This window comes from Somniosus microcephalus, chromosome 25 (assembly GCF_052327205.1).
Source record: "Somniosus microcephalus isolate GS21.2 chromosome 25, FLI_Smic_1.0, whole genome shotgun sequence".
Taxonomy (NCBI): domain Eukaryota; kingdom Metazoa; phylum Chordata; class Chondrichthyes; order Squaliformes; family Somniosidae; genus Somniosus; species Somniosus microcephalus.
In genome coordinates, this window is record NC_141011.1 from 29,849,593 (window position 1) to 29,875,299 (window position 25,707).

The 25,707-nt window shown below is 44.0% G+C and overlaps 1 protein-coding gene across 2 annotated transcripts; it reads right to left on the bottom strand.

Moving 5' to 3' along the window:
- Window positions 1-321: 321 nt before the first annotated feature.
- LOC147100600 (uncharacterized) lies at window positions 322-25,482 on the bottom strand. 2 transcript variants are annotated; one of them, XM_085967029.1, is made up of 9 exons: window positions 25,375-25,482; window positions 16,645-16,774; window positions 15,256-15,519; window positions 12,552-12,678; window positions 10,691-10,818; window positions 9,964-10,092; window positions 9,162-9,265; window positions 7,686-7,875; window positions 322-3,225 (listed from the first exon to the last, which is right to left on the bottom strand). In XM_085967029.1, the coding sequence occupies exons 1-9, from the start codon at window positions 25,399-25,401 to the stop codon at window positions 1,199-1,201; spliced, it is 3,126 nt and encodes a 1,041-aa protein (XP_085823155.1). In that variant the 5' UTR covers window positions 25,402-25,482; the 3' UTR covers window positions 322-1,198. The 2 variants fall into 2 exon arrangements, with proteins under 2 accessions (XP_085823155.1, XP_085823154.1); XM_085967028.1 differs by lacking the exon at window positions 25,375-25,482 and adding an exon at window positions 24,341-24,728.
- Window positions 25,483-25,707: the final 225 nt, after the last annotated feature.

Genomic DNA, 25,707 nt, shown 5'->3' on the forward strand with positions numbered 1-25,707 from the left:
GATGCGAGTCACCCACTCATTAAGCTCAGCCTATCGCAAGCGGTATGTACAGAATCGAAATGAAGAAACATAGTTCTTTTTAACAGTTTTTGAAAAGAAATTCTGACACTAAGAGTCCAGACTATGGCCTTGAATAGCCGGAGATGTCCTTCTTGCATTGTTCCCATCTGCCGTCCTCCACACCCTTAACTACTACTTCATCATCATTGCACCTTTGGCTGAAATCAGCTTTCTATAGGCAAGAAACTGAAACAGTTCAAATGTCTAGCCTTCTTCAGGCAGATAGCTTAAGTACTACCATCAGCTGACACGAAACCAATATTTTGTTTGGCAATAACTTTTTTTTATTATTTGGTTTTAAAAAAAGAGAAAAACAAAAGACCAGAGGTTGCACTAAGCAGCCATTGAAGATTACAGCAACATCACGACTGTCGCTTAAGAAAAAAAATAGCACAAACACCTTCATAAAACAATTTTTGCCAACTGAATGTGCCTCAATTTCACAAGACAAATGTCCAGCAGAGGTGGTGTTGCTGTGTCAGATTTGAGAAAGGCTACAAAATAGTAAAAGAGTTCTAAAAATGTTGTACCCAGAAGGTGAGATACAGGAACTCTTAACTTTATGGAGGAAACATGATAGAGACTTTCCACTTTTCCCTATGGTTAAGCCAAACACCAAAACAAACCCCCAAATCTAATGTAGACAATTACTGACCTCGCACAAATTTTAAATCTAACATGATTCCACCATGAATACTGTGCGTACACATAAATCATCTTCCAAGGATTCCAACCTCCCACTTTTGTCCTTCCTTCTCCTTGCTGCTCCAAACCAGCTTTGAGAGTATTCAGTTAAAAATCATAGGCAGTTATAATTCTAAACAGCATTAGGGCCGATATTTAAACAGACTTTGTTGGTTGGGTTATGGGGTACTGGCGAATATTGTGGAGTGGATTAATAACTCCAGAATGGCACTGAAAACACAAATACTAATGTTGTAGTAACTTGACCACAATAACCAGTTTGCCGGTGACAGATGATATCAACAGTTAAAACAAGTTATTTCCAACACTATCCAAAAATAATGATTCTGACTGAAACTTGCTTTCTTTCGACTAACAGGTGCACCCATTTGTAGACCCAGATGTCTGAACAGTGTCAGCTCATTACTGCCCTACTGACTCTTATTGGACAGCTTCAGATAGGAACCACAATTCTTCTCGCAAGGAGAACCAGAAGAGCCAGGTCTGTATTGCCATGACAACATTCAAGGGCCTCCATCGCTTCTTGCTGAGTAAATCCGGATCTTCTTATTCGTTCAACATTTGCAGCTGGGAAAATCTGGGTTGATAAAGATGGAGGACACCGTTCTAGAGGACTAAGCAAAGAATGTCTGTCGGGCTGGTCCATGTTTGCTTCCATGGTCCCTTCCCAAGTCATCCGAGCAGCTGAAACCTCTGAAGAATAGGCTGCATTATCTGTCATCAGCTGCAAATGGGTCTCAGTATTTTGAGACATCTGGCTGCTTTCACCTGCTGCAGTGTCAGGTGTATGTACCATACTCGTTACTGATAATTCTTGGGTCTCCAACGATTCCTCAGCGGGGGAAACTTCCATTTCATTTGTTAGATCCTTGGACACGAGAAAAGCTGTAGCCTCATCCTTTGCTTCTTGAACAAAAATCTCCTCAGATTCATCTCGTGTCACATCTGAGGTGAGTTTTTCTGTAAATATATTAGAGCACGCCACACTGTTGTCTCTTTTAGATGAAAGTTTGGAATTAGCTGTTAACAAAGGTTCTTTTTCCATTTCCACAGTATCAGTTTGCAGCTCTGAACTGACACACATCCTGCTCAAGGCGTCATTATCTGAACATTCTTCAGACACTTCCATTGGTTGAACACGGTCTTCCTGATTTATCGCGTCTGACTGAGAGTTGTCCTCTGAATTGGCTGATATTTTCAAGGAAGCTTCCTGACAAGAGGTTACTAATGCTCGATGCAGTTCAAATAAAGTAGCTACAGGGGAGAGGTGAGAATCGTACAGATCAGAGTCTGACCTCTGATCTTGCTGATCGGAAGACTGTTTAATCTCAGTAAATAAATGTACCTCTTCATGCTTTTTATCAGCATCAAGAGCAACTTCAGACTTTTCTCTCACGTAGCCGCTTGTAAACTCAACAGGTCTATCCAGCTGAGGAATGGAGAAATTTGAATTTAAACTTTCATCCTCAAATTCCTGATCTGAAATATGGACTTTCCCCTCCTTTCGTCTACTGCAGTCTGTCTTTGTTGATGCTACCTGGCTAATCTCCTCTAGCTGCTGTTCAGTAGAGTTTACAATTTCAGCATCACTGAATTCAATGTTCCCAGTTGAAGAATCAGACGATGGTCTTTCACCAGCCTCCATTTTCTTTTGACAGCTCCATAGATCTTCATCTATTTCAAGGACCATGTCTGATGGCTCAGTGACTTGCTGCAGGTGGCTGTCTGGATCATCAATCCCCTTTCCAGTTTCAGTGGGCTGCTGCATTTCATCAATGTTAGACAAACCATTGGCAAAAGCCAGTTCAGACGAGGCTGCTTGGATTGATCTGTCCGCGACACCCAGATCAAACACAGAATCAGGATTTGGTTGTACAGTTGAAGGAAGCTCTCCAACTTTTCTTATTGGTGGCTCCTCTAAATCCAAGCTTTCTTTGTTTAGGCTTTCCAGCTGGGTTTTTGCTCTTACATTTAGAAGAGAATGGTCTTCCTGTGTGACGTCACCCTTTTCCATACCAACTTTGTGTGGACTCATGTCTGACAAGACACGTTTTGGCAGAGACTCATTATCAGTATCTGAAATTGGATGTTTCAAAGGGTTTTGTGTGCTGCTATGAATGTTTTCATACTGTGGTATGTGCTTTTTTCCTAATGATGCCTGAGAAGGAGCAGACAGACTATCAGGAGTCAACAGATTGTCCAACAGTTCTGACGGTGTCTGCTTTTCTGCCTGTGTTTCCATGCACTCAGGGATCTGAAGGCTTTTTGCATCTCTAAATTCAGATTTGTTCTGGTTTTGTGAAGGAAGGCTAGCAGGGACGGAAAGCGAACGGTCCAAATAACTTTGGGTTTGGGGGGCTTGAGATAGGTCACTTCTTGTAATGGGAAGTGGGAGATGAAGATGATGAGGTGCTGGTAATGAAGGGCTTTCCAATGAGGTAGTTTTGCCATTTTCTTTTCCTAAAACAAAAAAAAGAAATGGAATCCCAGATTACAGCTATGCATACATCTTATTCCAAACCATTTTGCAGCCAAATTGCCCAGCAGTTCCAATGCTATTTTCTGTAGTCCTATTGTTTCTATTCACCAGCAGGTTTGGCAATGTTAATGACCACTTTTGAGGATGGCATTTTAATTCCTTGGCCAAACCTCAATACAGACCTTTCATTAAACAAGAGAAGCTCAATTGGAGAGCTCAGAACTCAAAAAAGATGACCCCAGCACAGTGACCAGGACATTGTAATAGAAAAGTTCAAATGCACGTTGCTTAGTTGAATCGCAGCTACATGTAGTTAGTGAGTAACACTACTCCCAACTTACTCAAGGACATCACTTCCTGAAAGCTGACTGTATATGTGGTGAGTGCAAACTACATATTTACTTAAGTCAGTTTGAAGTATGTATTACTAGATTATGGAACACTTATTATAGGATGCATCTTGTTATAGTAAGCAAACTACTTATTAGTAGGGTGTCACACAGCAATCACTCCTTTGCAATGCTTCAAACATAAAACGTGTTCTAAAATGTTACAGGTGATTTATGTAAATTTCTTGACTAGTGAAGGAGCCACAAACTAGGCATTAAATCATAGGTTTCAAAGTGTGTTAACTTGATGCATCTGTGCTAACTTTATATAGGAACGTGTGAGCAGGGATTGTTTTCCCCTTAGAGCAGAGAAGGTAAAGGGGAAATTTAATCGCGGTGTTCAAAATTATGAAGGGCTTTGATAGAGTAAATAAGGAGAAACTGGAAACTGTTTCCACTAGCAGGAGGGTCAGTAACAGATTTAAGATAATTGGCAAAAGAACCAGAAGAAAGATGAGCAATGTCCCCGGTAATTTTTAACGGGCTGCACGGCCCATTCAAAAGTCCGCGCATGCACGTTTTTTTCAATTTAAAAGCCAGCTCACCGGCTGCGCAGAACCCCTGGAGCAGCTTAAAGGGAACGCTGAAGACGAGGAGAATTTTTTTTTTTAACGATCTGGAATGCACTGCCTGAAAGGATGGTGGAAGCAGATTCAACAGGATCTTTCAAAAATGAAAAGGAAAGGAAAAGGAAAAATTTTCATACTTGAAAAGGAAAAATTTGCAGGGCTATGGGGAAAGAGCAGGAGAGTGGGACTAATTGGATAGCTCTTTCAAAGAGCCGGCACAGGCATGATGGGGTGAACGGCCTCCTTCTGTGCTATATGATTCTATGAAGACTGCAGAATGAGCAGGTGGGCTTATGGAATACCCAGTTAGTTTGTGTACAAGGAATGCCCCTGTTGAGTTAGAAAGGTTAAAAAAATTGAAACAGTCACTGGGATCCAACTGATCAATCAGAAAAATGATGCCAATGAACAGACAGGAAGCCTAGAATTTTGCAGGAGTTGACTAAATGTTGTGGCTCCCTTATACCACAGCTGGTCATGAGAGCCATCCAGTGTCTTAGGGGCAGTGCAGTGACGAACAAGCCTAAATCCCAGTGTCTCAGAGAACAGCTATGTGAAATCTGATGAGCTAGACCTCTTCAACTTCAAAAAAAAGCTCAGTGAGGATCTTATGTTAGTGTAAAAGATACATAACAGGAAAAAGTAAACTTAGGGCAGTAAACCAGGACAGTAGGAAAAGAGGGGACAGTGTCATGGTTGTGAAGGACAAGTTATGGATCACTGCTGGGACATAGTTCTTTATACAAAGGTGATTGACAGCTAGAATGGGTTACCAGGAAGGGTGTTTGAGGCCAGGAGATGGTAGGGTTGGTAAAGGGTTCAAACGCCTTCTTCAGCCAAACCAATTTTGTGACCTTATCATTTCCTCTCACCTCTGAATCACAAGGTCGTGGGTTCGAGTCCCACTCCAGGGACTTGAGCTAAGCTGAATTCCAGTGCAGCACTGAGGGAGTGCTGCACTATCAGAGGTGCCGTCTTTCGGATGAGACGCTAAACCAAGACCCCCGTCTGCCCTCTCAGGTGGAAGTAAAAGATCCCATGGCACTATTCGAAGAAGAACAGGATAGTTCTTCCCGGTGTCCTGGCCAATATTTGTCTCTCAACAACCAACATCACTAAAAAACATTATCTGGTCATTTATCTCATAACTGTTTGGGGACCTTGCTGTGCATAAATTAGTCGCCTCGTTTCCCTACATTACAACAGTAACTACACTTTAACAGTACTTCATTGGCTGTAAAGTGCTTTGGGGCGTCCTTAGGTTGTGAAAGGCACTATATAAAAAGCTCTTTCTTTCGCTACACCTACCAGCCCACCCATCTCCCCCAGAGGTTTTGCTGACATTCCAGCATTCCTTCAAGCTGCTCCATAGGAAGGAGCTTTCCTTCCTCAATCAGCCATTTTGCCATAAAATCCTCAAGAAGACTTGAGCTCTGGATTGAACTCACACCTGTGGAACCAGATATTCTTGAGAGCAGAACACAGCTGTGAATCAATAGTGTGTTTTGCAGCATACAAAATGTGTATTTCCCCAGTGAAATCTGTTGTATTTGTCGATAGTTTGGGCTATCCCAGAGATAGATTGAACCCGAGCCACCTGCCGTTTGGTAAAATGTACTGAAAGTCGCCAAAAGTCAGTGGTGATGCTGAAATTTCACAGGTTGGGAGCAGCCATTTCTAAAGCAGAAATGATTGAGAACTTTTCCTACTGTGAAAACAAGGCCTGGCTACTGAGGGGAAGAAAAAAACCAAACAGGACTGTCCTGTGGTCTGGGTTTTCACAAAGGATGAAAGTGAGGGGAAAAATCCTACGGTTTGTCCAGGATGAACAAATGAGCAAGAAACAATTGAGCCAAAGTTACAAGGCTCTGCCTCTAGTGGTGAGCGCAGGTCGGAGAAGTAGGCTACAGTATTATATCCCTATCATCATAGTGTGGTGTTACTACCCTATCAACGACCTAACCTCTAACAAGGCTCTGCATTGTGAACTTAACCTCACAATTCTGGCTCTGATACATACACTTTATAATGAAACATTGTATAGTAACAAGAATTGAAGTAGTATCTAGACGTTATACCACTTCTGCTCAGGATAACAAAACCCCACTGCATTGATGTGGAGATGGCTGGGAGCTCATTAATTTGTTGGCTGATTGAGATACAGGAACAGCTCACCTCAGTATTTTGTTTTCCATTGAAAGTAATGGGAAGTGCAACTCTGAAAGTGACTCTCCTATTGCCCAATGCAAAAGGCATTATTCATCGTCAGTACATAGAGGAAAATGAGAAGCTACATTATTGGAACAGGGCACGCAAATATTTCCTGTGTGAATGTTTGGCTGTTGTGCCGCACTCTGAATTACTTAAAAGTAAAAGAACATTAAATACCTGGACTGTGATCATCTTCAGGGGCAGCAAAAGTGCAACATGCATCAGTGATGCTGGCGTCCTGTTAGGATAAAAGAAACCAAAACAAACCACAACAGCAAACTCGATTAGCCAACTGAGGCATGCAACATGCATATACTATTACAAATCACCATGGATATCAAACAGATTAACATTCCACACAAACATATCTCAGTGTAAGTATGAGCGATAATATTAGAGAGTATTCATTCTGTTAGCACTCCCAGCTTCATGAGCTGCCATGGAGGATGGACTGACCAAAAAAAGCAGTGGAGTGGAGATATTGATGTCTTGTTAATTATAAATACACTCATGATGTTATAGACACACAAACATATCAAAATGGAGAGGGGAGGAGAACAGGCCCACACTTCCTCAGTAGATAATGTGAATCCATGTGGTTTTAACTGTAGATTGCTAAAGGCTCTGCCTGACATAGCACTGAGTCACACAGACCAGAAGGTGCCAAGTACAATCTCCAGTATGTGCTCAGTTAGTTGATCTCAGCTGCGGCTGTAGTAGGGGCACTTAAACTGGCCTCTGAAGGAAAATTAGCCACAGTTCCTGCTCTTGGTCACTATCCAGTAGCACCGGCTATGTCATAAGTTTAGACTTTAGATGAGAGCAGGATTAGACTCAGCTCTGGTCCCCTCCGTGGTCGAAGGGTCTTCCAATGTTCGTTGTCTAGTCTCAGACAAAATGTTGCCACTTTTGAGAGATACCGGAGGCTGCCAGTGCCCATGGGATTACACACAAGCAACGGCCTGCCACCTTCATAAAGGCAAAGGAACAAAAATGGCACAAAATTTTTGTGTACGATGTGCAAAAGATGCGAGAAAAGAAAAAGCTTCTACTTACCTTCCTGATACAAGACCAGGACATCACCCAGAGTCCATCATGTGAAACCTTTACTGTAGACTAACTGTACATGAATTTGGGTGGCTGGGTCAGGGGACATCCTGCCTTAAATAATCGTGCGGCCCACTTGGGCACTAAATTTTAAATTAGTTCATACCACAACTAAACCTACATTTGCACAATTCTGTTAATAACAAAAGCCTTTTTGCAAGTTACCAGATTCCTCTGCCGATCTGTTTAGTGCCTCAGCCAGCTCCTCATCTGCCAGCTCCTCAGGGCGAAGATCATCTCGTGGTACACCATATGCCAACCGGGCACACTCTGGCAGCTCTGCTTCAGATAAAAAGCGGGTCTCTGTTCCTGTGGTGCCGATAACTACCACATTGCGCTTCAGGTCAATTGAACACTGCAAGCAGACAGGAATAAAGAGCAACAGAATCCAAAACATTGGAAATTAAAATAATCAGTGAACCAAACAACAAACAGCTAGATCTTCAGAATTAGATTAATTTTTCATAAATGAAACAAAAGGTTGTCTTATTACACAAGAGCTTTTAATCATCATCAGGTAGAGTTCGTTCCAGGTCTCTCTCTCCCAGGGTATTTAGTTTATCTGTGTCTTTGTTGGTTGGGACAATGGTTTGCGAGGTTTTCTCTACTAAATTTCTATTCTTTCCTAAAATCACTTGCTGGGCCATGAATTCGACAAGTGTAAGGCACCCTCCAGTACCTCACCTAAGTGCCATATCTTCATGTTAGCCCAGACACTAAAGCCCTGATTTTAACTAGTGACGAGGCGGATGGCAAGCCAGCATAATCTCAGCAGATTTTAACTCCTAGGCCTCATCTGCTTAGGCCCAGTCAGGTTCTTGGCCAAAACCGGCGGGAAGCAGCAGATGGCCAGTGGGCGGGAGCCTAATGTCGAGTGGCAGGAGGCCGCCACCAGGGACCAAAAGAACGGTCACCATGACTCGGGTAACTTACGGGGCGGGGGTCCGGGAGGGCCTCAGGATCTGGATTGGGGGTGTGAGGGAGGTGTGGAGTAGAGCTTGGGGCACGGGAGGCCTCAACATTCCTTGTGGAACCTGGAGGAATATTCACGCTCTTCTTGGACCCATAAGGAAAGCCAAAAAAAGTAATCAAACCGTTCCCGACTCCTCTTCCCGCTAGGTTGGCCTAGTGGGGAATCCACCGCGACTTGCCTCCGTAGGCCTCTGGTTGACAGAACAGTCAAGCCCCGATGATGTCATTGGAGCCCAATCTGCATATTTAAAGAAGGTGCCCGCCAGTTTCCAGCGGGTGTTCTTCCCGCCTGCTCAGAACAGCAGGTTAAAACTGGAGCCTGTGGGAGGTGAATGGGACCTCGGTGGGTAAGTCCCATGGGCAATTTTAACTGCCCTTCTGGTTTCTGCTGGGAAGCTCACAGCAGGAAATTATTGTTGGTATTTACACCCGGAGCCAGTTGGTATTTACACCCGGAGCCAGTTGGTATTTACACCCGGAGCCAGTGAATTCTAAGTAAAATCCTGTGAAACGCCTTGGGACGTTTTACTATGTTAAAGGTAGTTGTAGTAATGGATGATCAGAAACAATGCTGACAGTTCATGGGATATCAGCTCCCAATTTTGAGTTGCGCTACCCACCCCGCAGTGAGTTTGGCTCCACTGCCTACAACTATCGCTTGCCTCTTACCTGGTGCCTTTTGAGCATGTCAAGTCCAAGCAACATATCCATTGGCTGGTCTTCCAGGAGGGAGAAGGAGCAGGGGAGGAAGTCGCCTTCAATCTGAACCTGGGCTGTACAACACAATACATCAACTAAAGCCAGCTGAATTGGAAGACAACAACAAACAACTACTAAACATCCCCATGCTTTTCCCCCCACATTTGTGCCTAAATACTTGGTTTGGCACGTGGACCCCTTCTGTGACTACTGACAACAGAACCCCTCCCTTTCTGCTGATGGCACTGCTCTGAAACTGTTGGGAGGTACTCCTGCTCTGTCACTAAAACCAGGGTACTCCTGCTCTGTCACTAAAACCAGAACAAAGAGCGGCTTCTAAATGGTACACATTCAGGGTCAGGGGTCAAATATTATATTTTTGTCCAGGACACTTTTTTCCTGTTATCTTTCACAGTATCGTTTCAGGTAGGGTTCTGTTCCCTCCTCCCATTTCTTGGTGCCAGTAATGGAGAGTGGAATACTTCACCACTCAAATGTTACATCAGATCACCACAGATCAGAAATAGTGAGATAAAGCCCCCTCCACTAAGCATCTCCAGGACAGATGGGGAGAAAACTGGAAAACCCCACCACCACCACATCACATCCAACACTGTCAGCTCTGCAGGAATGGTAGTTTACATATGCAGACAAATGCTTATGATCTCCTCAAACTATTACAGATATTCTGCTTTACTTCCCAAAACAGTAGTAATGGAAGCCTGTTGGTAATTTTAAAAAATCAGATATGTATCATGTTACAACTACTCACCCAAGTGAACTCTGCCAATGATTTTTTGTGTTCCAACACCTTTAGCGATCCCTGCCCACCGCCTATCCACCAAGCGCATGATGTTGCACCTCTCCGCACACGCCTGGCTCATGATTGTCATCTGCGCTCCTGTATCAGTGACAGTATCGACTTATCAACACATTTGGATCCACAATTCCACTGTTAGATCACAAACCCAAACTAAAGAGGATCAGTCCCGTTTGCTGATGTGCCCTAAAGGTAATTTGATCATTCCAATTTAAATATTTACTTCAACACCGTAGAGTGTTTTGTCTTAAGAGTAGTGATGGTGAAATTGATGTCTACAGGACACACGGAGGGAGCAGCCGTGACATTAAGTAATAGGCATTAATGACTGTGTACTAATGTGTATATGGAGAATATGTGGACAAAGCAGCAATTGTGTATTTAATGTCCTGTATAGCGGATACCTGCGGCTGGACAGTGTATGTGTATAACAAATACAGCAGCTACACATGGGATAATGGTACACCAAACCTGTAGCTCCCATGTAATGTTATGTCAGACACAGGGATCTTGTACGTCTGATATTATTCAATTATATATTTTCCCTGCACTTTCACCACCTTATCCAACCTGCTCCCCCGACCCGGCCTGCTCCACTGCTAAATATTACAATTATATTGTTTCAAACTAGCTCAGAATCCTATGTATAATTTAATCATATGGGCACATATGAACGCACCTGAATCCACAAATGCTTTGACTGGATTCCCATTAACCTTGCAATTGATGTAGAGCATTACCACCTGACCAAAGCTCTCTGGCGATTCTTCCATTGCAATGGTCATGTTCTCCTCAATGTTCTGCTGCCTACAATACAAATATATCTGTTAGTAGGACAACAGAATAAGGTAGCAGTGCAGCCAACACCACAACTACAGGCCAGATCAAGGCACTCATCAAGCAGAATTCACCAGCAGAGGTCATCTGAGGTGTATGGCTAAAGTTAGCACTGCATTGTCAAAGCTGCCCCTTTTTCACCTCTTTTCTGTATCTACTGTTATTCCCAACAGGAGGGACGTGGGGCGTGCTATTGAGAGGCTACAATAACACCAGCACGTGCTCTGTGAAACACTTAAGAAATAGGAGCTGGAGTAGGCCATTTGGCCCTTCAAGCCTGCTCCGCCATTTAACAAGATCATGGCTGATCTTCTACCTCAACTCCACCTTCCCACACTATCCCCATATCCTTTAATTCCCAAAAATGTATTGACCTCTGTCTTGAATATACTCAATGACTGAGCATCCACAGCACTCTGGGGGAGAGAATTCCAAAGATTCACAACCCTTTGAGTGAAGAAATTTCTCCTCATCTCAGTCCTAAATGGCCGACCCCTTATTCTGAGACTGTGACCCCGTGTTCTAGATTCCCCAGCCAAGGGAAACATTTTCTCAGCATTAACCCTGTCAAGCCCCTTAAGTATTTTATATGTTTCAATTAGATCATCTCTCATTCTTCTAAACTCTAGGGAATATAGGCCTAGTCTACTCAATCTCTCCTCATAGAGTGAATAGGAAAGCAGTGGTTGACCCATCCAAGAATTCCACATGCCCAGGTAAACTGACACCTACGAATGGTGGGTGCTGCCAAATGGAGGACTGGTTGTGGCGGGGTTGGGAAAATCTCGTACATAGTGGTTATGTTACTGGACTAGTTATCCAGAGGCCTGGACTAGTGATCTGGAGAAGTGAGTTCAAGTGAGAACTCTATCTAACTCCTTCTTGAATATATTTAACAATTCATTAAATATATTCAAGGACTTAGATATATTTCCTAAGGCTAAAGGGATCAAGGGATATGGGGAGAAGGCAGGGACAGGGTATTGAATTTGGATGATCAGCCATGATCTCATTGAATGGTGGAGCAGGCTCGAGGGGCCGAATGGCCTACTCCAGCTCCTATCTTCTATGTTTCAGGACAAAACTCTCCAACCATTTCTCAAGTGGAGTAGCAAAACTTGCACAAGGTATTTAGGGCATAATTTAAAAAAATTATTAGTGTCCTAGGACCAGCCTAACGTGGCAAACATTACCCCAGCAACACTGTAAGCACAAGTATACTTCAAAAATGTTTTTCTTTCTAATTTTCTCCCCATCTCATCTGAAAGCACTGGATTGCTTGCCAGCGTATGATTCCATGGCCTTTGACCACTCAGTGGTACCTTGCTCAAATAGCCATGGTTCATATGCAAACCCAGAATGTGTTGGCAGGCTATTCAACTGTAGAGTGCATCACAGCTGAGCCGAATTCTGTCCTCACCCAACATTGCACATTTTCCAGCAGGGGCGCTCAGGAGCAGGAATACTGGTCGATTTTCCACTCCCTAATGCAGGGCACCGAACATGAGCCACTCAATACAGACAATTTTAGGAATTCTAAGTGTGAGGAAGGTAGGAAGGAATGAAGGAAAATAAATCCCTGCAATTAGAGAGCACCTTATCACCACCAAAATGTCTCAAAGTGCTTCACACAATGAATTACTTTGGAGTGTGGTGAGTGCTAAGTAGGAAAACTCAGAACTCAGGCAGCAATGGTTCAATACCTGATGTCTTCCTCAATTTTGGCCTGTGCCTCCAGGTCAAAGGGGTCGGCATTCAGAAGTCGGATCCTCTCCTGTTCTCGACGTGCTCGTTCCAACTGCTGCTCTCGTAGCACCCTTGTAAACTTATCTTATGAAGAGACAGCACAAACTGGACTCAAACTATTGCTTAACTATTGAGACAGTACATAATATACAACAGCAGTGGAGTGAGCAGTAATGAGCACAGCCATACGCTTGGGTCACTTAGCTCAATACCAGTTAATAATGTGAAGGCTTCCTGCCTCTGTTGAATGAGATGTGACGAGAGCACTCTGTTAATGCGGTCACTCGTCGTGACTGTATTGTTCAATTTGGGTTTTGTGCAAATGTTCTCTCCGTCTCTTTTGAAGGCACGGACTCTTTGCTGGGGTACAATTCCACAGGCACTGGCTGCCCTGTGGCAACTCATCCAAGTGGCCATTTGTGACCCATAATGACATTTCTTGTGTCCGTCATGAACATTAAAGAAAGAAGAAACTTGTATTTACACAGTGCCTTTCACATCCTCGGGAAGGCCCAAAGCGCTTTACAACCAATGAAGCACTCTTTGAAATCTAGACACTATTGTAATATAGGGAAATGCAGCAGCTAATTAGCGCACAGCAAGGTCCCACAAATAACAATGAGATAAATAAGCAGATAATCTGTTTCAGTGTTGTTGGTTTAGGGATAAATATTGGCCAGGACACTGGGAGAACGGTCCTGCTCTTTTTCGAATAGTGCCAGTGGATCTTTTACGTCCACTTGATAGGGCAGAGGGGGGGCGTCAGTTTAATGTCTCATCCGATAAATGGCACCACCAACAGTGCAGCACTCCTTCAGTACTGCACTGACGTTTCAGCCTAGATTATGTGCTCGAGTCTCTGGAGTGGGGCTTGAACCCACAACCTTCTGACTCGGAGGCGAGAGTGCTGTCACTGAGCCACAGTTGACACCGGTTATGTCTCGTCAATTTTCTTCCTCAATGGTTAAGCGTATTTTTAATTGGTGAATAATGAAAGTAGAAAATAACCAATCGTCTTATGCAAAACCTTTCTCCCCAATTTCTCATCGTATTCTACAATAAAAATGGGAGTTGATAGTTCCTCACCCACCTCACTTCTTCACTATATAGCCTCAAGAATATAATTTACATCATATACAGGTTGAGCACCCCGAATCCAGCAACCTTGGGACCGAAGCCGAGCCGGTTTTCGGGTTTTTCCAGACTTCGGAACGTGTTTCTGATGTCCGAAGTCCGGAAACGCCCGAGCCCAGGTTGCGATATTTCTGGACATCAGAAACATATGCCGAGTCCGGAAATGCCTGGGCCCAGGTTGCGTTATTTCCAGTTTTTGGTAAGCCTCCCTCAGGGTGTCCGGATTCCAGAACATTTTACAGATTCCAGACCCCTGCCACCAATCGTCCCAGAGTCCGGAACTCCGGATTTGGGACGCCCAATCTGTAACACATAAAAGATCACAAACTCATCGCTAAGCTGGTCTTTAACAAGTCTCTCCCTCACCCCTGCTCCCACTTCCACAAGCAGCCTGGCGCATCCTGCTGAGCCTCTAAACATCCTGCACTCTGGTGTACCCTCCCCTAGCCAGGCAAAACTTGGATTAAATGTGTCCATCAGCAGCCACAGGACTACAATTCTACGGAGCCACAACTGCATTGAGCAAGCTGTCTGAAACTAATGCATATTACAATCCCAAAGCTGTCCTCAAAATCCCTTTTTCTAACTAGGTACACTTGTTAAATAAAATTATTGGTTTCAATTTCCTAATATTTGAATTAGTTAACATAGGAACAGGAGTTGGCCATTTAGCCCCTCGAGCCTCTTCCGCCATTCTATGAGATCATGGCTGATCTGCAACCCAACTCCACATACCCGTCTCTGAGACCTAAAATTACAGGAAACTCTCGATTTACCGGCACCTAAATAACCAGAAATCTCTGTTAACCGGCAAAATTCAGGAGTAGGTTCAGGTAAGTTTTACTTCATATTAGTGGCCGTTCCTGGATCTGTGGCTGTGTAACTGGGGTTCCTGCACTTGTTACTAAGCAACAGGGACGCTTGGTCTGTGGCCGGGGTTCCTGCACCTGTTGCTAAGCAACAGGGAAGCCTGGATTTGTTGCTGTGTACGGAGCTCTCATACCTTTTACTATACCTCTCTGTAATCCGGACTTTTTTGATAAACTGGCACCACGCCGGTCCCGTCGGTGCCGGATAAAAAAAAGTTTCCTGTAATTGATCTAGCATCAACTGCCATTTGCGGAAGAGAGCTCCAAACTTCTACCACCCTTTGCGTGTAGAACTGCTTCCTAACCCCACTCCTGTAAGATCTAGCTCCAATTTTTAGGCCATTTCCTAGTCCCAGACTCCCCAACTAGCAGAAATTCTCTCTATCTACCCATCAGTTCACCTTAATATCTTGACATCAACACTGTTTAATAAGCAAAAGCTCATAGTTACACAGTGAGTAACTCTAATCACCCTGCTGAGTAAGAAATCCATAGATACTCTACAACAAATTCTGTGAGCAGTATTTTAACCCTCACAAGAGTCAACGCAGAGAACAAGACAGTGCAAGTAAGTAACACAATTGAAAAATAAGAGTGAAGCAGCACAAACAGGGAAGGGAGAACAGCATAAATCACAAGACAGAATTTCCATGTTTACCAAGATCTCCGCTAAGAAGCGCCTCAGCTAATGGAGGATTCCGCTCCTTCAACAGCGATAGCTCGTGTGGGTTGGCCAGAAGCATGTCCCGCAGTAACGTGGGATTGTTTTCCAAACTGTGTGGAGGAGGAACAGGGGGAGGAGAAGCAGTAGAGCTACTGGGAATTGGCATTGGTGGCTGCTCATTAGCTGCTCCAGACACAGGCATTCTGGGCCCCAGTGATCCAGGCACTGAGATACCACTGAAATCAATCCTGGGAAGTCCTATAGGAGGGGGAAAAGACAGAAATATTAAGATAAAAAAAATAGAATGGCCAATAGGAAAACTCCACACTATTGCCAGTGCCTATATCAGTGCTGAGAGACAGCGTGTACTAGTGAAAACTTACGAGCCATTTATACCTCTGGAATGAATATTAAAAAACATATGTGAGCAAGCTACACCAAAGCCATTTTGTAGAGCAGAAACTGTACAACAGGCATGAACAATGAGTCAACACGTGTAAGTTAGATTCCCCCTTTCAGGATCTTCATTCTTCAGCTAGAATCATCCTTCATGTACTGTGCCATGGCAATAAACCCATTATTAACAGTGATATTTTCATATAAGCAACATCACAATAGCGGCTCCGCCCACTGGACCCTCCTGTCCCAACCTATACAAACAAATGCAAAAAATATTTCCAACCCAGAAGTGATTAAGTTGTATGCAATATTTGAACTCTGTCTGAACTAGACTATTCTTTGTCCACTGTGTTGAGCATAGTCTCATTTGAAGAATGAACAAAATGCTCCAAGACTTTTTTTAATAGTTTTTATTTTAAAGATTGTTACAAACCATCTCTCCTCTCCTGAAGACATTGGCTCTCTGCAGAGTACGGTTCCACGGGTGTTGAACACTCTCCAGTACTGCATCCAAGTGGCCTTTATTTATGCGCGAAGCCAGTCGGTGAATTCCACAAGCTATTCCACCATGGAATGCATCACAGCTGAGCCCGATCCTGTCCTCACCCAACATGCGCCCAGATACTTTCCAGCATGATAATGATCAGGAGCAGGAAACTTGGCTGACTTTCTCCTCCCTAATCCAGGATTGCTATGGCCAACTGTAATGTCTCTAATGCTAACTCAGCAGTTTTTCCAGGTAGGATGCAGGAAAGGGGTGACTAATATCATGACACTAATGCAGTACCCTATACTAAAACCATCTTAAAAGGATAATCACCCGTGTAATTCTATTTGTTGCCATTAACAGTGTTGGGGAGAATTCGAAGATGGACATTTACAAGTGTGTGTGTGTGTATATAGGGCCTGTAGGTGAGATGGGTAATTAAATCATGAATACTCTTGGCAAAATTATGGGCAAACTGTTTCTACAGGATCTCTCACCTGTTACAGGTAGACTAGACGGCACCAGTGGTCTATCCAACTGTCGCAACACCAGTACATCACCATCTTTCAGTCCGTACGCTGTCAGTGTCAGCCGATCATCGGTCAGTGGCCTCTCTGCAAAGATTATCTAACACAGAAACAGCACTCAGATTTAACTAACATAGTGATTCTGCCATTGGTAGACACCTCACCCCAGACATGTCAGCCACTGTCTCAACTACCCCACGGTGGAAACTGTTCAAGGGCCATAACATAAGAGGTATAAAGATCTGTAAATATGTTTAGAAACTCACGAGAAAGTTTTTTTAATTTTAATGTTTTTCCTCCTCTCCCTGCTGCAGTGTGAACCACAGGGACAGATCATCCTCTGGCACCTTTTCTAAGTGCCGTCCTTCATTTGTGAATGTTAACCATGAGTACTGCCACACTATTTGAACTGATTTCACAGGCGTTGCCTATCAAGGAGGGGAACAGAGGGAGACACGACTCGAGGGCCTCCACACCGGTGGTAATATTGACCTTTTAAAATTTCAAAAACATTTCAAGTAAGACCATTATTTTCTCAAAGGAAGGATGCACTTTCAACCATTAGTACTGGCCCTGGACTTTCCATCTCCTTTAATCAGCTGAGCCACACAGGAGACCTACGGTTGATTTTTGCCAAATAACAACAGAAAACGCTGGAAAAGCTCAGCAGGCCCGGCAACATCCGCGGAGAGAGAAACAGAGTCAACGTTTCAGGTCGAAGACCTTTCGTCAGGACTGAGAAAAAAAAACAGGAAATGAAACAGATTAAGAAGCAAGTTAGGGGGCTGGGAAATGGGGGAGGGGATGAAAGAACAAAAGGGAAGGTCTGGGAGGGGTGAGGAGACATTAAGAGATATTCAAGGCGAGACGAGATGGTAATAGGGCAGGTAAAGAGACAAAGGATGGCTCTAAATAAAGTGTGAAATGCGCTGGCAGAGAGACAGCTGCCACGTGGGAGAGAGAAAATACTGTATTGTGGGAGAGAGAGTATACTGTATTCGCTGCTCACGACGTGGTCTCCTCTACATTGGGGAGACCAAACGCAGATTGGGTGACCGCTTTGCGGAACACCTCCGTTCAGTCCGTAAGGGTGACCCCGAGCTTCCGGTCGCCTGTCATTTCAATTCACCACTCCATTCCCACTCAGACCTCACTGTCCTCGGGCTCTTGCATTGTTCCACGGAAACCCAGGGTAAGCTCGAGGAACAGCAGCTCATCTTCCGATTAGGCACTTTACAGCCTTCCGGACTCAATATCGAGTTCAACAATTTCAGATCATAACCTCGGTCCCTATTATATTTTTATATATTTTTTATCCACACTTTTGGTTTGTGCCTTTTCTTTTTCTCTCTCCCACACGGCAGCTGTCTCTCACTCTGCCAGCGCATTTCACACTTCATCTAGAGCCATCCTTTGTCTCTTTACCTGTCCTATTACCATCTCGTCTCACCTTGAATATCTCTTAATGTCTCTTCACCCCCCACAGACCTTCCCTTTTGTTCTTTCATCCCCTCCCCCTTTTCCTAGCCCCTAACTTGCTTCACAATCTATTCCTTTTCCTGCTTTTTTCCAGTTCTGACATAAGGCCATTGACCTGAAACGTTAACTCTGTTTCTCTCTCCGCGAATGTTGCCTGGCCTGCTGAGTTTTTCCAGCGTTTTCTGTTGTTATTTTGGATTTCCAGCATCCGCAGTATTTTGCTATCGTTGATTTTTGCCATGTGCATTCTGTACTGAATAGAGCATTTTCAGCAGGAAACGAAAGACAGACTTGCATTTATATAGCACCTTTCACGACCAGCGGACGTCTCTAAGTGCTTTACAGTCAATGAAGTACTTTTGGGGTGTAGTCACTGTTGTAATTTGGGAAATGCGGCAGCCAATTTGCACACAGCAAGCTCCCACAAACAGCAATGTGATAATGACCAGATCATCTGTTTTTTGTTATGTTGGTTGAAGGATAAATATTGGCCAAGACACCGGGGAAATAGTGCCAAGTATCTTTTACATCCACCTGACAGAGACAGGGCCTCGGTTTAACGTCTCATCCGAAAGACGGCACACTCAAACAGTGCAGCACTCCCTCAGCACTGCACTGGAGTGTCAGCCTAGCTTTATGTGCTCAAGTCCCTGGAGCGGGACTTGAACCCACAACCTTCAGACTCAGAGGCGAGGGTGCTACCCACTGAGCCACAGCCGACACTTAAATGTATCATAATAAAGGAATGGTGATTTGGTAGGTTTGGTAAGAATGTACTTAAGTCTTTTCTTTGTCAAGCTCACAGGCCAGAGTTTATAGAAACATAGAAGATAGGAGCAGGAGTAGGCCATTCGGCCCTTCGAGCCTGCTCTGCCATTCAACGAGATCATGACTTGATCATCCAAACCCTAGCACCCAGTCCCTACACCGACAGCCATCCCACCCAAGCCCTATCCCAGTAACCCCGTAGCCCCACGTATTTAATCCCCCCTAACACTAAGGGCCAATTTTTATCATGGCCAATCAACCTAACCCGCACATCTTTGGACTGTGGGAGGAAACCGGAGCACCCGGAGAAAACCCACGCAAACACGGGGAGAATGTGCAAACTCCACACAGACAGTCACCCGAGGCCGGATTTGAACCCGGGTCCCTGGCGCTGTGAGGCAACAGTGCTAACCACTATGCCACCATGCTGCCCTTGGAGGGGACATGGACAGGAGAGTAAAAGTGCACAGTGAACAGAAACATTGAGCAAGTAAATCTGAAGTGGAAGCTGCACCGCCAGTCACTGGAGTCCAACACCTCTGATATCACCTCAGTAAAATTATTCATCAATTTGTTTCAGCGTGTAGTTAAAAACCAAGAATTTTAACTGATCAGGAGAAACCACTGACCAGGAAACAGACACTATTCAATGGATCAGGGTGTAGAAAGTACAGCACGTGCATCTGGAGCGTACTGCCCAGCTTTCAGCTGCACCCTCCGGAAAGTGAAATACTGCAGTGATTATACAAATTAAATCATTTGTTTTATGTGAAATAAAGACTGTGTGTATAAAGAGATCTGCCTACCTAATCTGAAAATGGCATGTCTGGCACACATTTCCTGTGTGTCACAGTAAAAATTCCGTGCTGTGCTTTAAAAAGTGTACAAAAAAAAGCAGATACTAAGAAACTCCACTAACAAGAGAAAATAGCAGAGCCAGAATGTCCACACCTTTTTAATTCATTTTTGTATGAACTCTACCCAGTTTATTTGATAGAAATGAGACTTTCTGCCCTTAAAGCGACACAGCTTCATCTTAGAAAGAACTTGCATTTGTATAGCACCTTTAACATCCCAAGGTGCTTCACAAAGGTATAGTCAAAAAAATGGACAAAGAAACAAATACAGGAAACTCTCTTTTAACCGGCAAGAGTAGGTTCAGGTAAGTTTTACTATATATTAGTGGCCGTGTAACCGGGGTTCCTGGATCTGTGGCCGTGCAACAGGGACTCCTGGATCTGTGGCCGTGTAACCGGGGCTCCTGCACCTGTGGCCGTGTAACCGGGGCTCTCATACCTTGGTAAGTATACCTCCCTGTAATCCGGACTTTTTGATCAACCGGCACCACGCCGGTCCCGTCGGTGCCGGATAAAAAAAGTTTCCTGTAGATGGGTTTAAGGTGGGCCTTAAAGAGGGAAGTGGAGGGGTTTAGGGTGGGCAGTCCAGTCCCTGGAGGCTGAAGGCACAGCCATCCCTAATGGGGTAAAGGGAGGAAGGGTGCACGGAGCCAGAGTCAGAGGAATGGAGAGTTCAGGAGTGGCAGTTGTAGGGCCAGCAAAGGTTACAGAGTTAGTGAGAGCAAGACCATGAAGAAACTTGGTGTTGTGGACCAGGTGCCAAAGTAGTTCAGCGAATACACTGGTGATGGGTGAGCGGGACAGGATACAGGCAGCAAAGCTTCGGATGAGCAGAAGTTTATGGACTGTGGAGAAAGTTCAGACGAGCATTGGAATAGTCAAGTCTGGGGGTGCCAAAGACGTGGATGAAGGTTTCAGCAGCAGATGGACTGAGGAAAGAGAAGTTACAGAGGTGGAAGTAGGCAGTCTTTGTGATGAAGAGGACCAGGGTCAGAAGCTCAGCTTGGGGTCGAATAGTTCGCGGAGATTGCAAACAGACCAGTTCCGCCTGAGGACGTGGTTGGGGAAGGGTTGGAATCAGTGTATGGATACGGTGTTTGTGATGGGGGCCGAAGGTGCTACCTTTGGTCTTCCAAATGTTTAACTGGGGAAATTTCAGCTCATCCAAGATTGGATATTGGACAAGCAGTCTGACAACAGAGGCAGTGGAGGGGTCGAGACAGATAATAGAGAGCTAGGTGTCGTCAGCGTACATGTGGAAGATGACTCCATGTCTGCGGATGATGTCACCAAGGGACAGATGAGGAACAGCAAGGGTCTATGGATAGGTCTTTGGGGGACTCCAGAGGTAGCAATGTGGGGAAAGTGCTGGCACCAGAAAAAAATGACCATGAAAGCTAACAGACTGTCATCAAACTTAAATGTCCTTCAGGGAATGGAACCCACCACATCTACCTAGTGTGGCCTACACGTGACTCCAGTCGTGGTTGATTTTGAATGCCCTCTTGAGTGGCCACACAAGCCAATCAGTTGTACACTCTCACACACTATTCTCAGGCAACCAAAGCAATGAACACAGCCTTGCCAGTGTCATCCACATCCTGAGAACAGAAAGTCTGTCAGAAACTGTGAAACTGGTGTTTTTTGATTGGTTCCTGGTAAAGTTAAATAAATAGATCTATTTATATGGACAATTGTTGTTTTCAAGTCCTTCTTAGTATTAAATACAATTTAGACTAGTTTGTCAGGCATGTCAAATGCTGCATGCAATCATTGAACGCAGTAATGGGCATTGTTTTTTCAAGTGACTTCAGAAAATGTTGGGGTTTATGCTTCACCTGAGGAAATCAAATGAGTGGAGGAACAGTAAATAAATTCAGGGCTGCTTTAATAAACAAACAAGCCTTTGTATATAGCTATTTACATAATTAATCTCAGGGAAAGTCCAAACGTAAATGGCTTCTGTTGTTTTCAGATCTTTATACAAAAAGTGTAGTTCTTTGACAGGGTTCTAGGCTTTTCTATTGAACTAAGAGGTGGGGCTGGGTCCTGTTAGCAAGTGGCGGCATGCTTTGTGAATGTTAATCAGACTTATAAAGGAAGGATGCCTATGTGCCTTTTGGTAACAAAATGAAGAGAGGCTTGCTGTGGTCGACATGGACAGTAGTCAATCAGGAAGGACCGAGACATTTACAAGGTTCAGTTATCAGCTTCTGTGCTGTGACTGACAAAGGCTCACTGACCCTGGGTGAATACAAGTAACATCGAGATGCACAAGAATAAGCAACGAGTGGTTAGGATTGGGAATGCACTGCCTGATAGGGCGGTGGAAACAGATTCAATAGTAGCCTTCAAAAGGGAATTGGATAAATTCTTGAAGGAGAACAAATTGCAGGGATGTGGGGAAAGAGCGGGGGAGTGGGGCTAACTGGATTGCTCTTCGAAAGAGCCGGCGCAGACTCGATGGACCGAATGGCCTCATTCTGCGCTGTACTATTCTATGATCTATGAAATCAGCAAAGCCCAACCCAACAATTGAAGGTCTAACCAAGCACTCCACAAACTGAGCTTCAGGCTCACAACACAGGAGTAGGCCTCTCCAAGATGATGTTTTCCAAAGATTTCGAGCACTGGACAGGCAACTCAATAAGACAGGTTTATGTTACTTTTAACTGTAAACTTTCAGCTGGGGGAATCAAAACCAATTTCATAATGTAATTTGATTGGTTGCACTTCTCTCTTTTTTAGTAGTAGCTGTTTCACGGAAAGTGGGTATGTATTGAAAAAAAAATAAAAAGATACAAGGAAAGGGAATGGAAATGGAATTAGAGTACATAACTGGTACCAGTGTGAAGTGCTGTAATTTCTATAGTACTAACTGCCCATTTTTGATCTGTAGTTTTTTTGAAATACCGATTGATAATTTTCATTCTTGCTTGCTAATTGGTATGGGGCTTACATATTCAGTTGTTACTCATTGCTAAATTTGACATTTCAGCTATTGATGTGCAAATAGCTATAATATATTAAAAGTCTTGCATATATCAACACTTTCCAATGTCGACCTAGTTCCTGTCACACTTTGTTGATTTCACAAGCAAGATTTGACTTATTCAGTCACCATAAATCAATGAGCCTAAAAATACATTGTGCATTAAATGGCAGAATAGCTCTATCAGTATAAAATGTATCCTCCAACTCAAAGAGAGCAACACCACAAGAGATCTCCTAATATTTGTTTATTAGCAGATAGTCACTAAATTTCTCATGGCGGGCTGGACGATGCATTGTTTTATACGGGCAGGAGTGCTATACTATGTAATGCATAATGGTATTATTCCGATGATACAGCGGAGCTGTGTCCCTTTAAGGTCATGATGTCTAATTCTTAAGTCGACACTATTTCAAGTCGTTGCCTTTTAATTGTTGCTTGATTAAAGAACTTTGCAAGATGGAATGTGGCGAGTTTCAGGCTCCAACTGCGCAGTTGTTAAGATTGTTTTGCATCTGTAAAAAAGTGCAACATCTGTGTGTGTTGATTTCCTATTTTTACTACATTACTGGATTTCCCATAGTTCACAGTAAGTTGCAGGTTGATCTGCTTTCTACGGTTAGGAGTGTTGTACTATGTAACACATGGCATATTACTACTAAAATGGAAGTGTAGATTATTTTAAGGCTACAAAGTAATTGCTCAGCATTCTTGAACTCAATCACATGCTGATTACTCAGCAAATCCTCAGGTCAATTAGGAGTCAGACTGGCTTTCTTTCATTTTTTTAAGGTGACAGACACATGTGGATGTATATAGACAGATAGCCAAGGCTGTGGCTGTATATGGTTCCTGTTGCATGTATGCAAGTGTGTGTGTGTATATATATATATATATATATAAAAAATACACACACACACACACAGCCAGGTGCAGGCAGAGCAGAGGATATGGCTGTATATATATATATATATATATATATATGTGGGTTGGTGGGTATATATTCATGAGTGAATGTAGATGTAGGCGTGCGGGAGTATGTATAATGAAATGCAGATATGGCTGTGTATTGTGTTCAGCCCAAGTGTATACTCGATTGTAGATATCTGGGTTGTTCGAGTACATAGTTAATTCTGGGGGTGGGGAGAGGGAAGAGAGAGATATATCCCAGTGTTTATATACCAATGTGCGGGTGTATATAGCCTACAGATCTGCCTGTGTATAGGCATATATATCTTGATGTTTGTATACCCAGAATCAAAGTTTATACTCTAGGTGTGTAGCATAAAGCTGTCTGCAGACGTATATAGAGTTGGGTTCAAGTGGGAATATCCCTGTTGACAGGAGATTCAGATGCGGGGTTTATTTCACCGTATCTTTATCTGGTTTATACCCGCGTGTGGGTGGTTACATCTTGAGTTGGGCCTGCGTGTGTATAAACCCAGGTCGGCTGTGATTTGTATATAATGCTGGGTCCTGGTGTTTTCTGGCGCGGGTATATGCCCGGGTGTGGCAGTATATAGCGGTGGGTCTGGCTGTTGAAGCCTCTACATGTCCCTCCGGCTCTCACCTGGCTCTCGGCCGCGGGGACACCGCTCTCCATTTCGCACAGCGCCCGGAAAGTCTCCAGCTCCAGGCCGCCGTCCACCTGCAGGGTGAAGGTGATCTCGCTCAAGTCGCGCCGCACGCAGTAAACGGTGAGCAACATGGCGGCAACCGGCTGCCAGCACCAACACTCGGGGGCCTTGACCGACTTCCCAGACCGCGGCCCGGCACCGACTGCCGACCGGGCCCAGCACCGGACACAGAGCGACTCCTGGAGCGGGGCCCAGCACCCAAATCCGGGACTTGATCGCCTACTAGACCGCGGCCCAGCACCCAAACCAGGGACTTCACCAAACACTCGGCACACACCAACTCCGCGCTTCACAACCCGCCCAACCGCACCGCCGCAAACCGCCACTATCGCAAAACAGGCTGCAAACAGCCGCACACTACCGCAAAGCAGTGCCAGCGACACGTGATTACATGTCGCCCTACCACCGCCATCTTGGTGAGGTAGAATAGAACGGAAATAAATTCAGTAACTTTATAAAAATGCATCCTCCCTATGCAAGTACAAGTCTAAAATATATTAATATCCTAAAAGTAAACCACCTGTTTCGTCTCAACTTGGTACTTACAAGTTTTTTAAATTCCTAAATGTTTGTCAACTGCCCCTAATTTTAGAGACAGTATTCTCTTTTTCTCCTAGTTAATTAAATCCTTGATGAAATGCAGCCTCTTGGTACTCACTCAATTTAGGAATTACTCACTTGTGTCTAAAGTATATTTATTTCAAGAAGCATTTTGTCAAGTTTTCCCCTGAAGAAATTACTTTTGAATCAGCAGCTAAAGACACCACACCCTAGAAAGGTAGGTTTGAATCAAATCATATTATTTGTGAATAATAATATTTTCAAGTGACAGCTGCATCATCCTGCCTTAACATGTTTCGAGTTAATCAGCATTAATTACACATTTCACGCGTCTGTATTTGACATTTTGAAAGTTTTGTCAACATGAAAGTGCGAAAGAAAATGTACATTTTCTATTTTAACTTACTTTGAACCATCCAGTGTACTGAACCATACATAGCAGACGGTTCCAGGGTCGATTCCTCACTAGTGTTCTCAGCCAAGATGGCAGTAAAGTATTAAATTGGTTTCAGCACCTCCAGCGCTAGGAAAGGAAAGAACGGGGTTGGCTATGATGTCCTCCTCCTCCTCCCCGCCATGGTCAAATAGCCTGCTGACTCACTGCCCAGCTGATATTTGAAATATGGTCACATGGGTGAAGTATGAGGTCTGCACTCCACTCGGTCCCACATTACTACAGTGACTACACTCAACGTACTTCATTGGCTGTAAAGCGCTTTGAGACGTCCGGTGGTTGTGA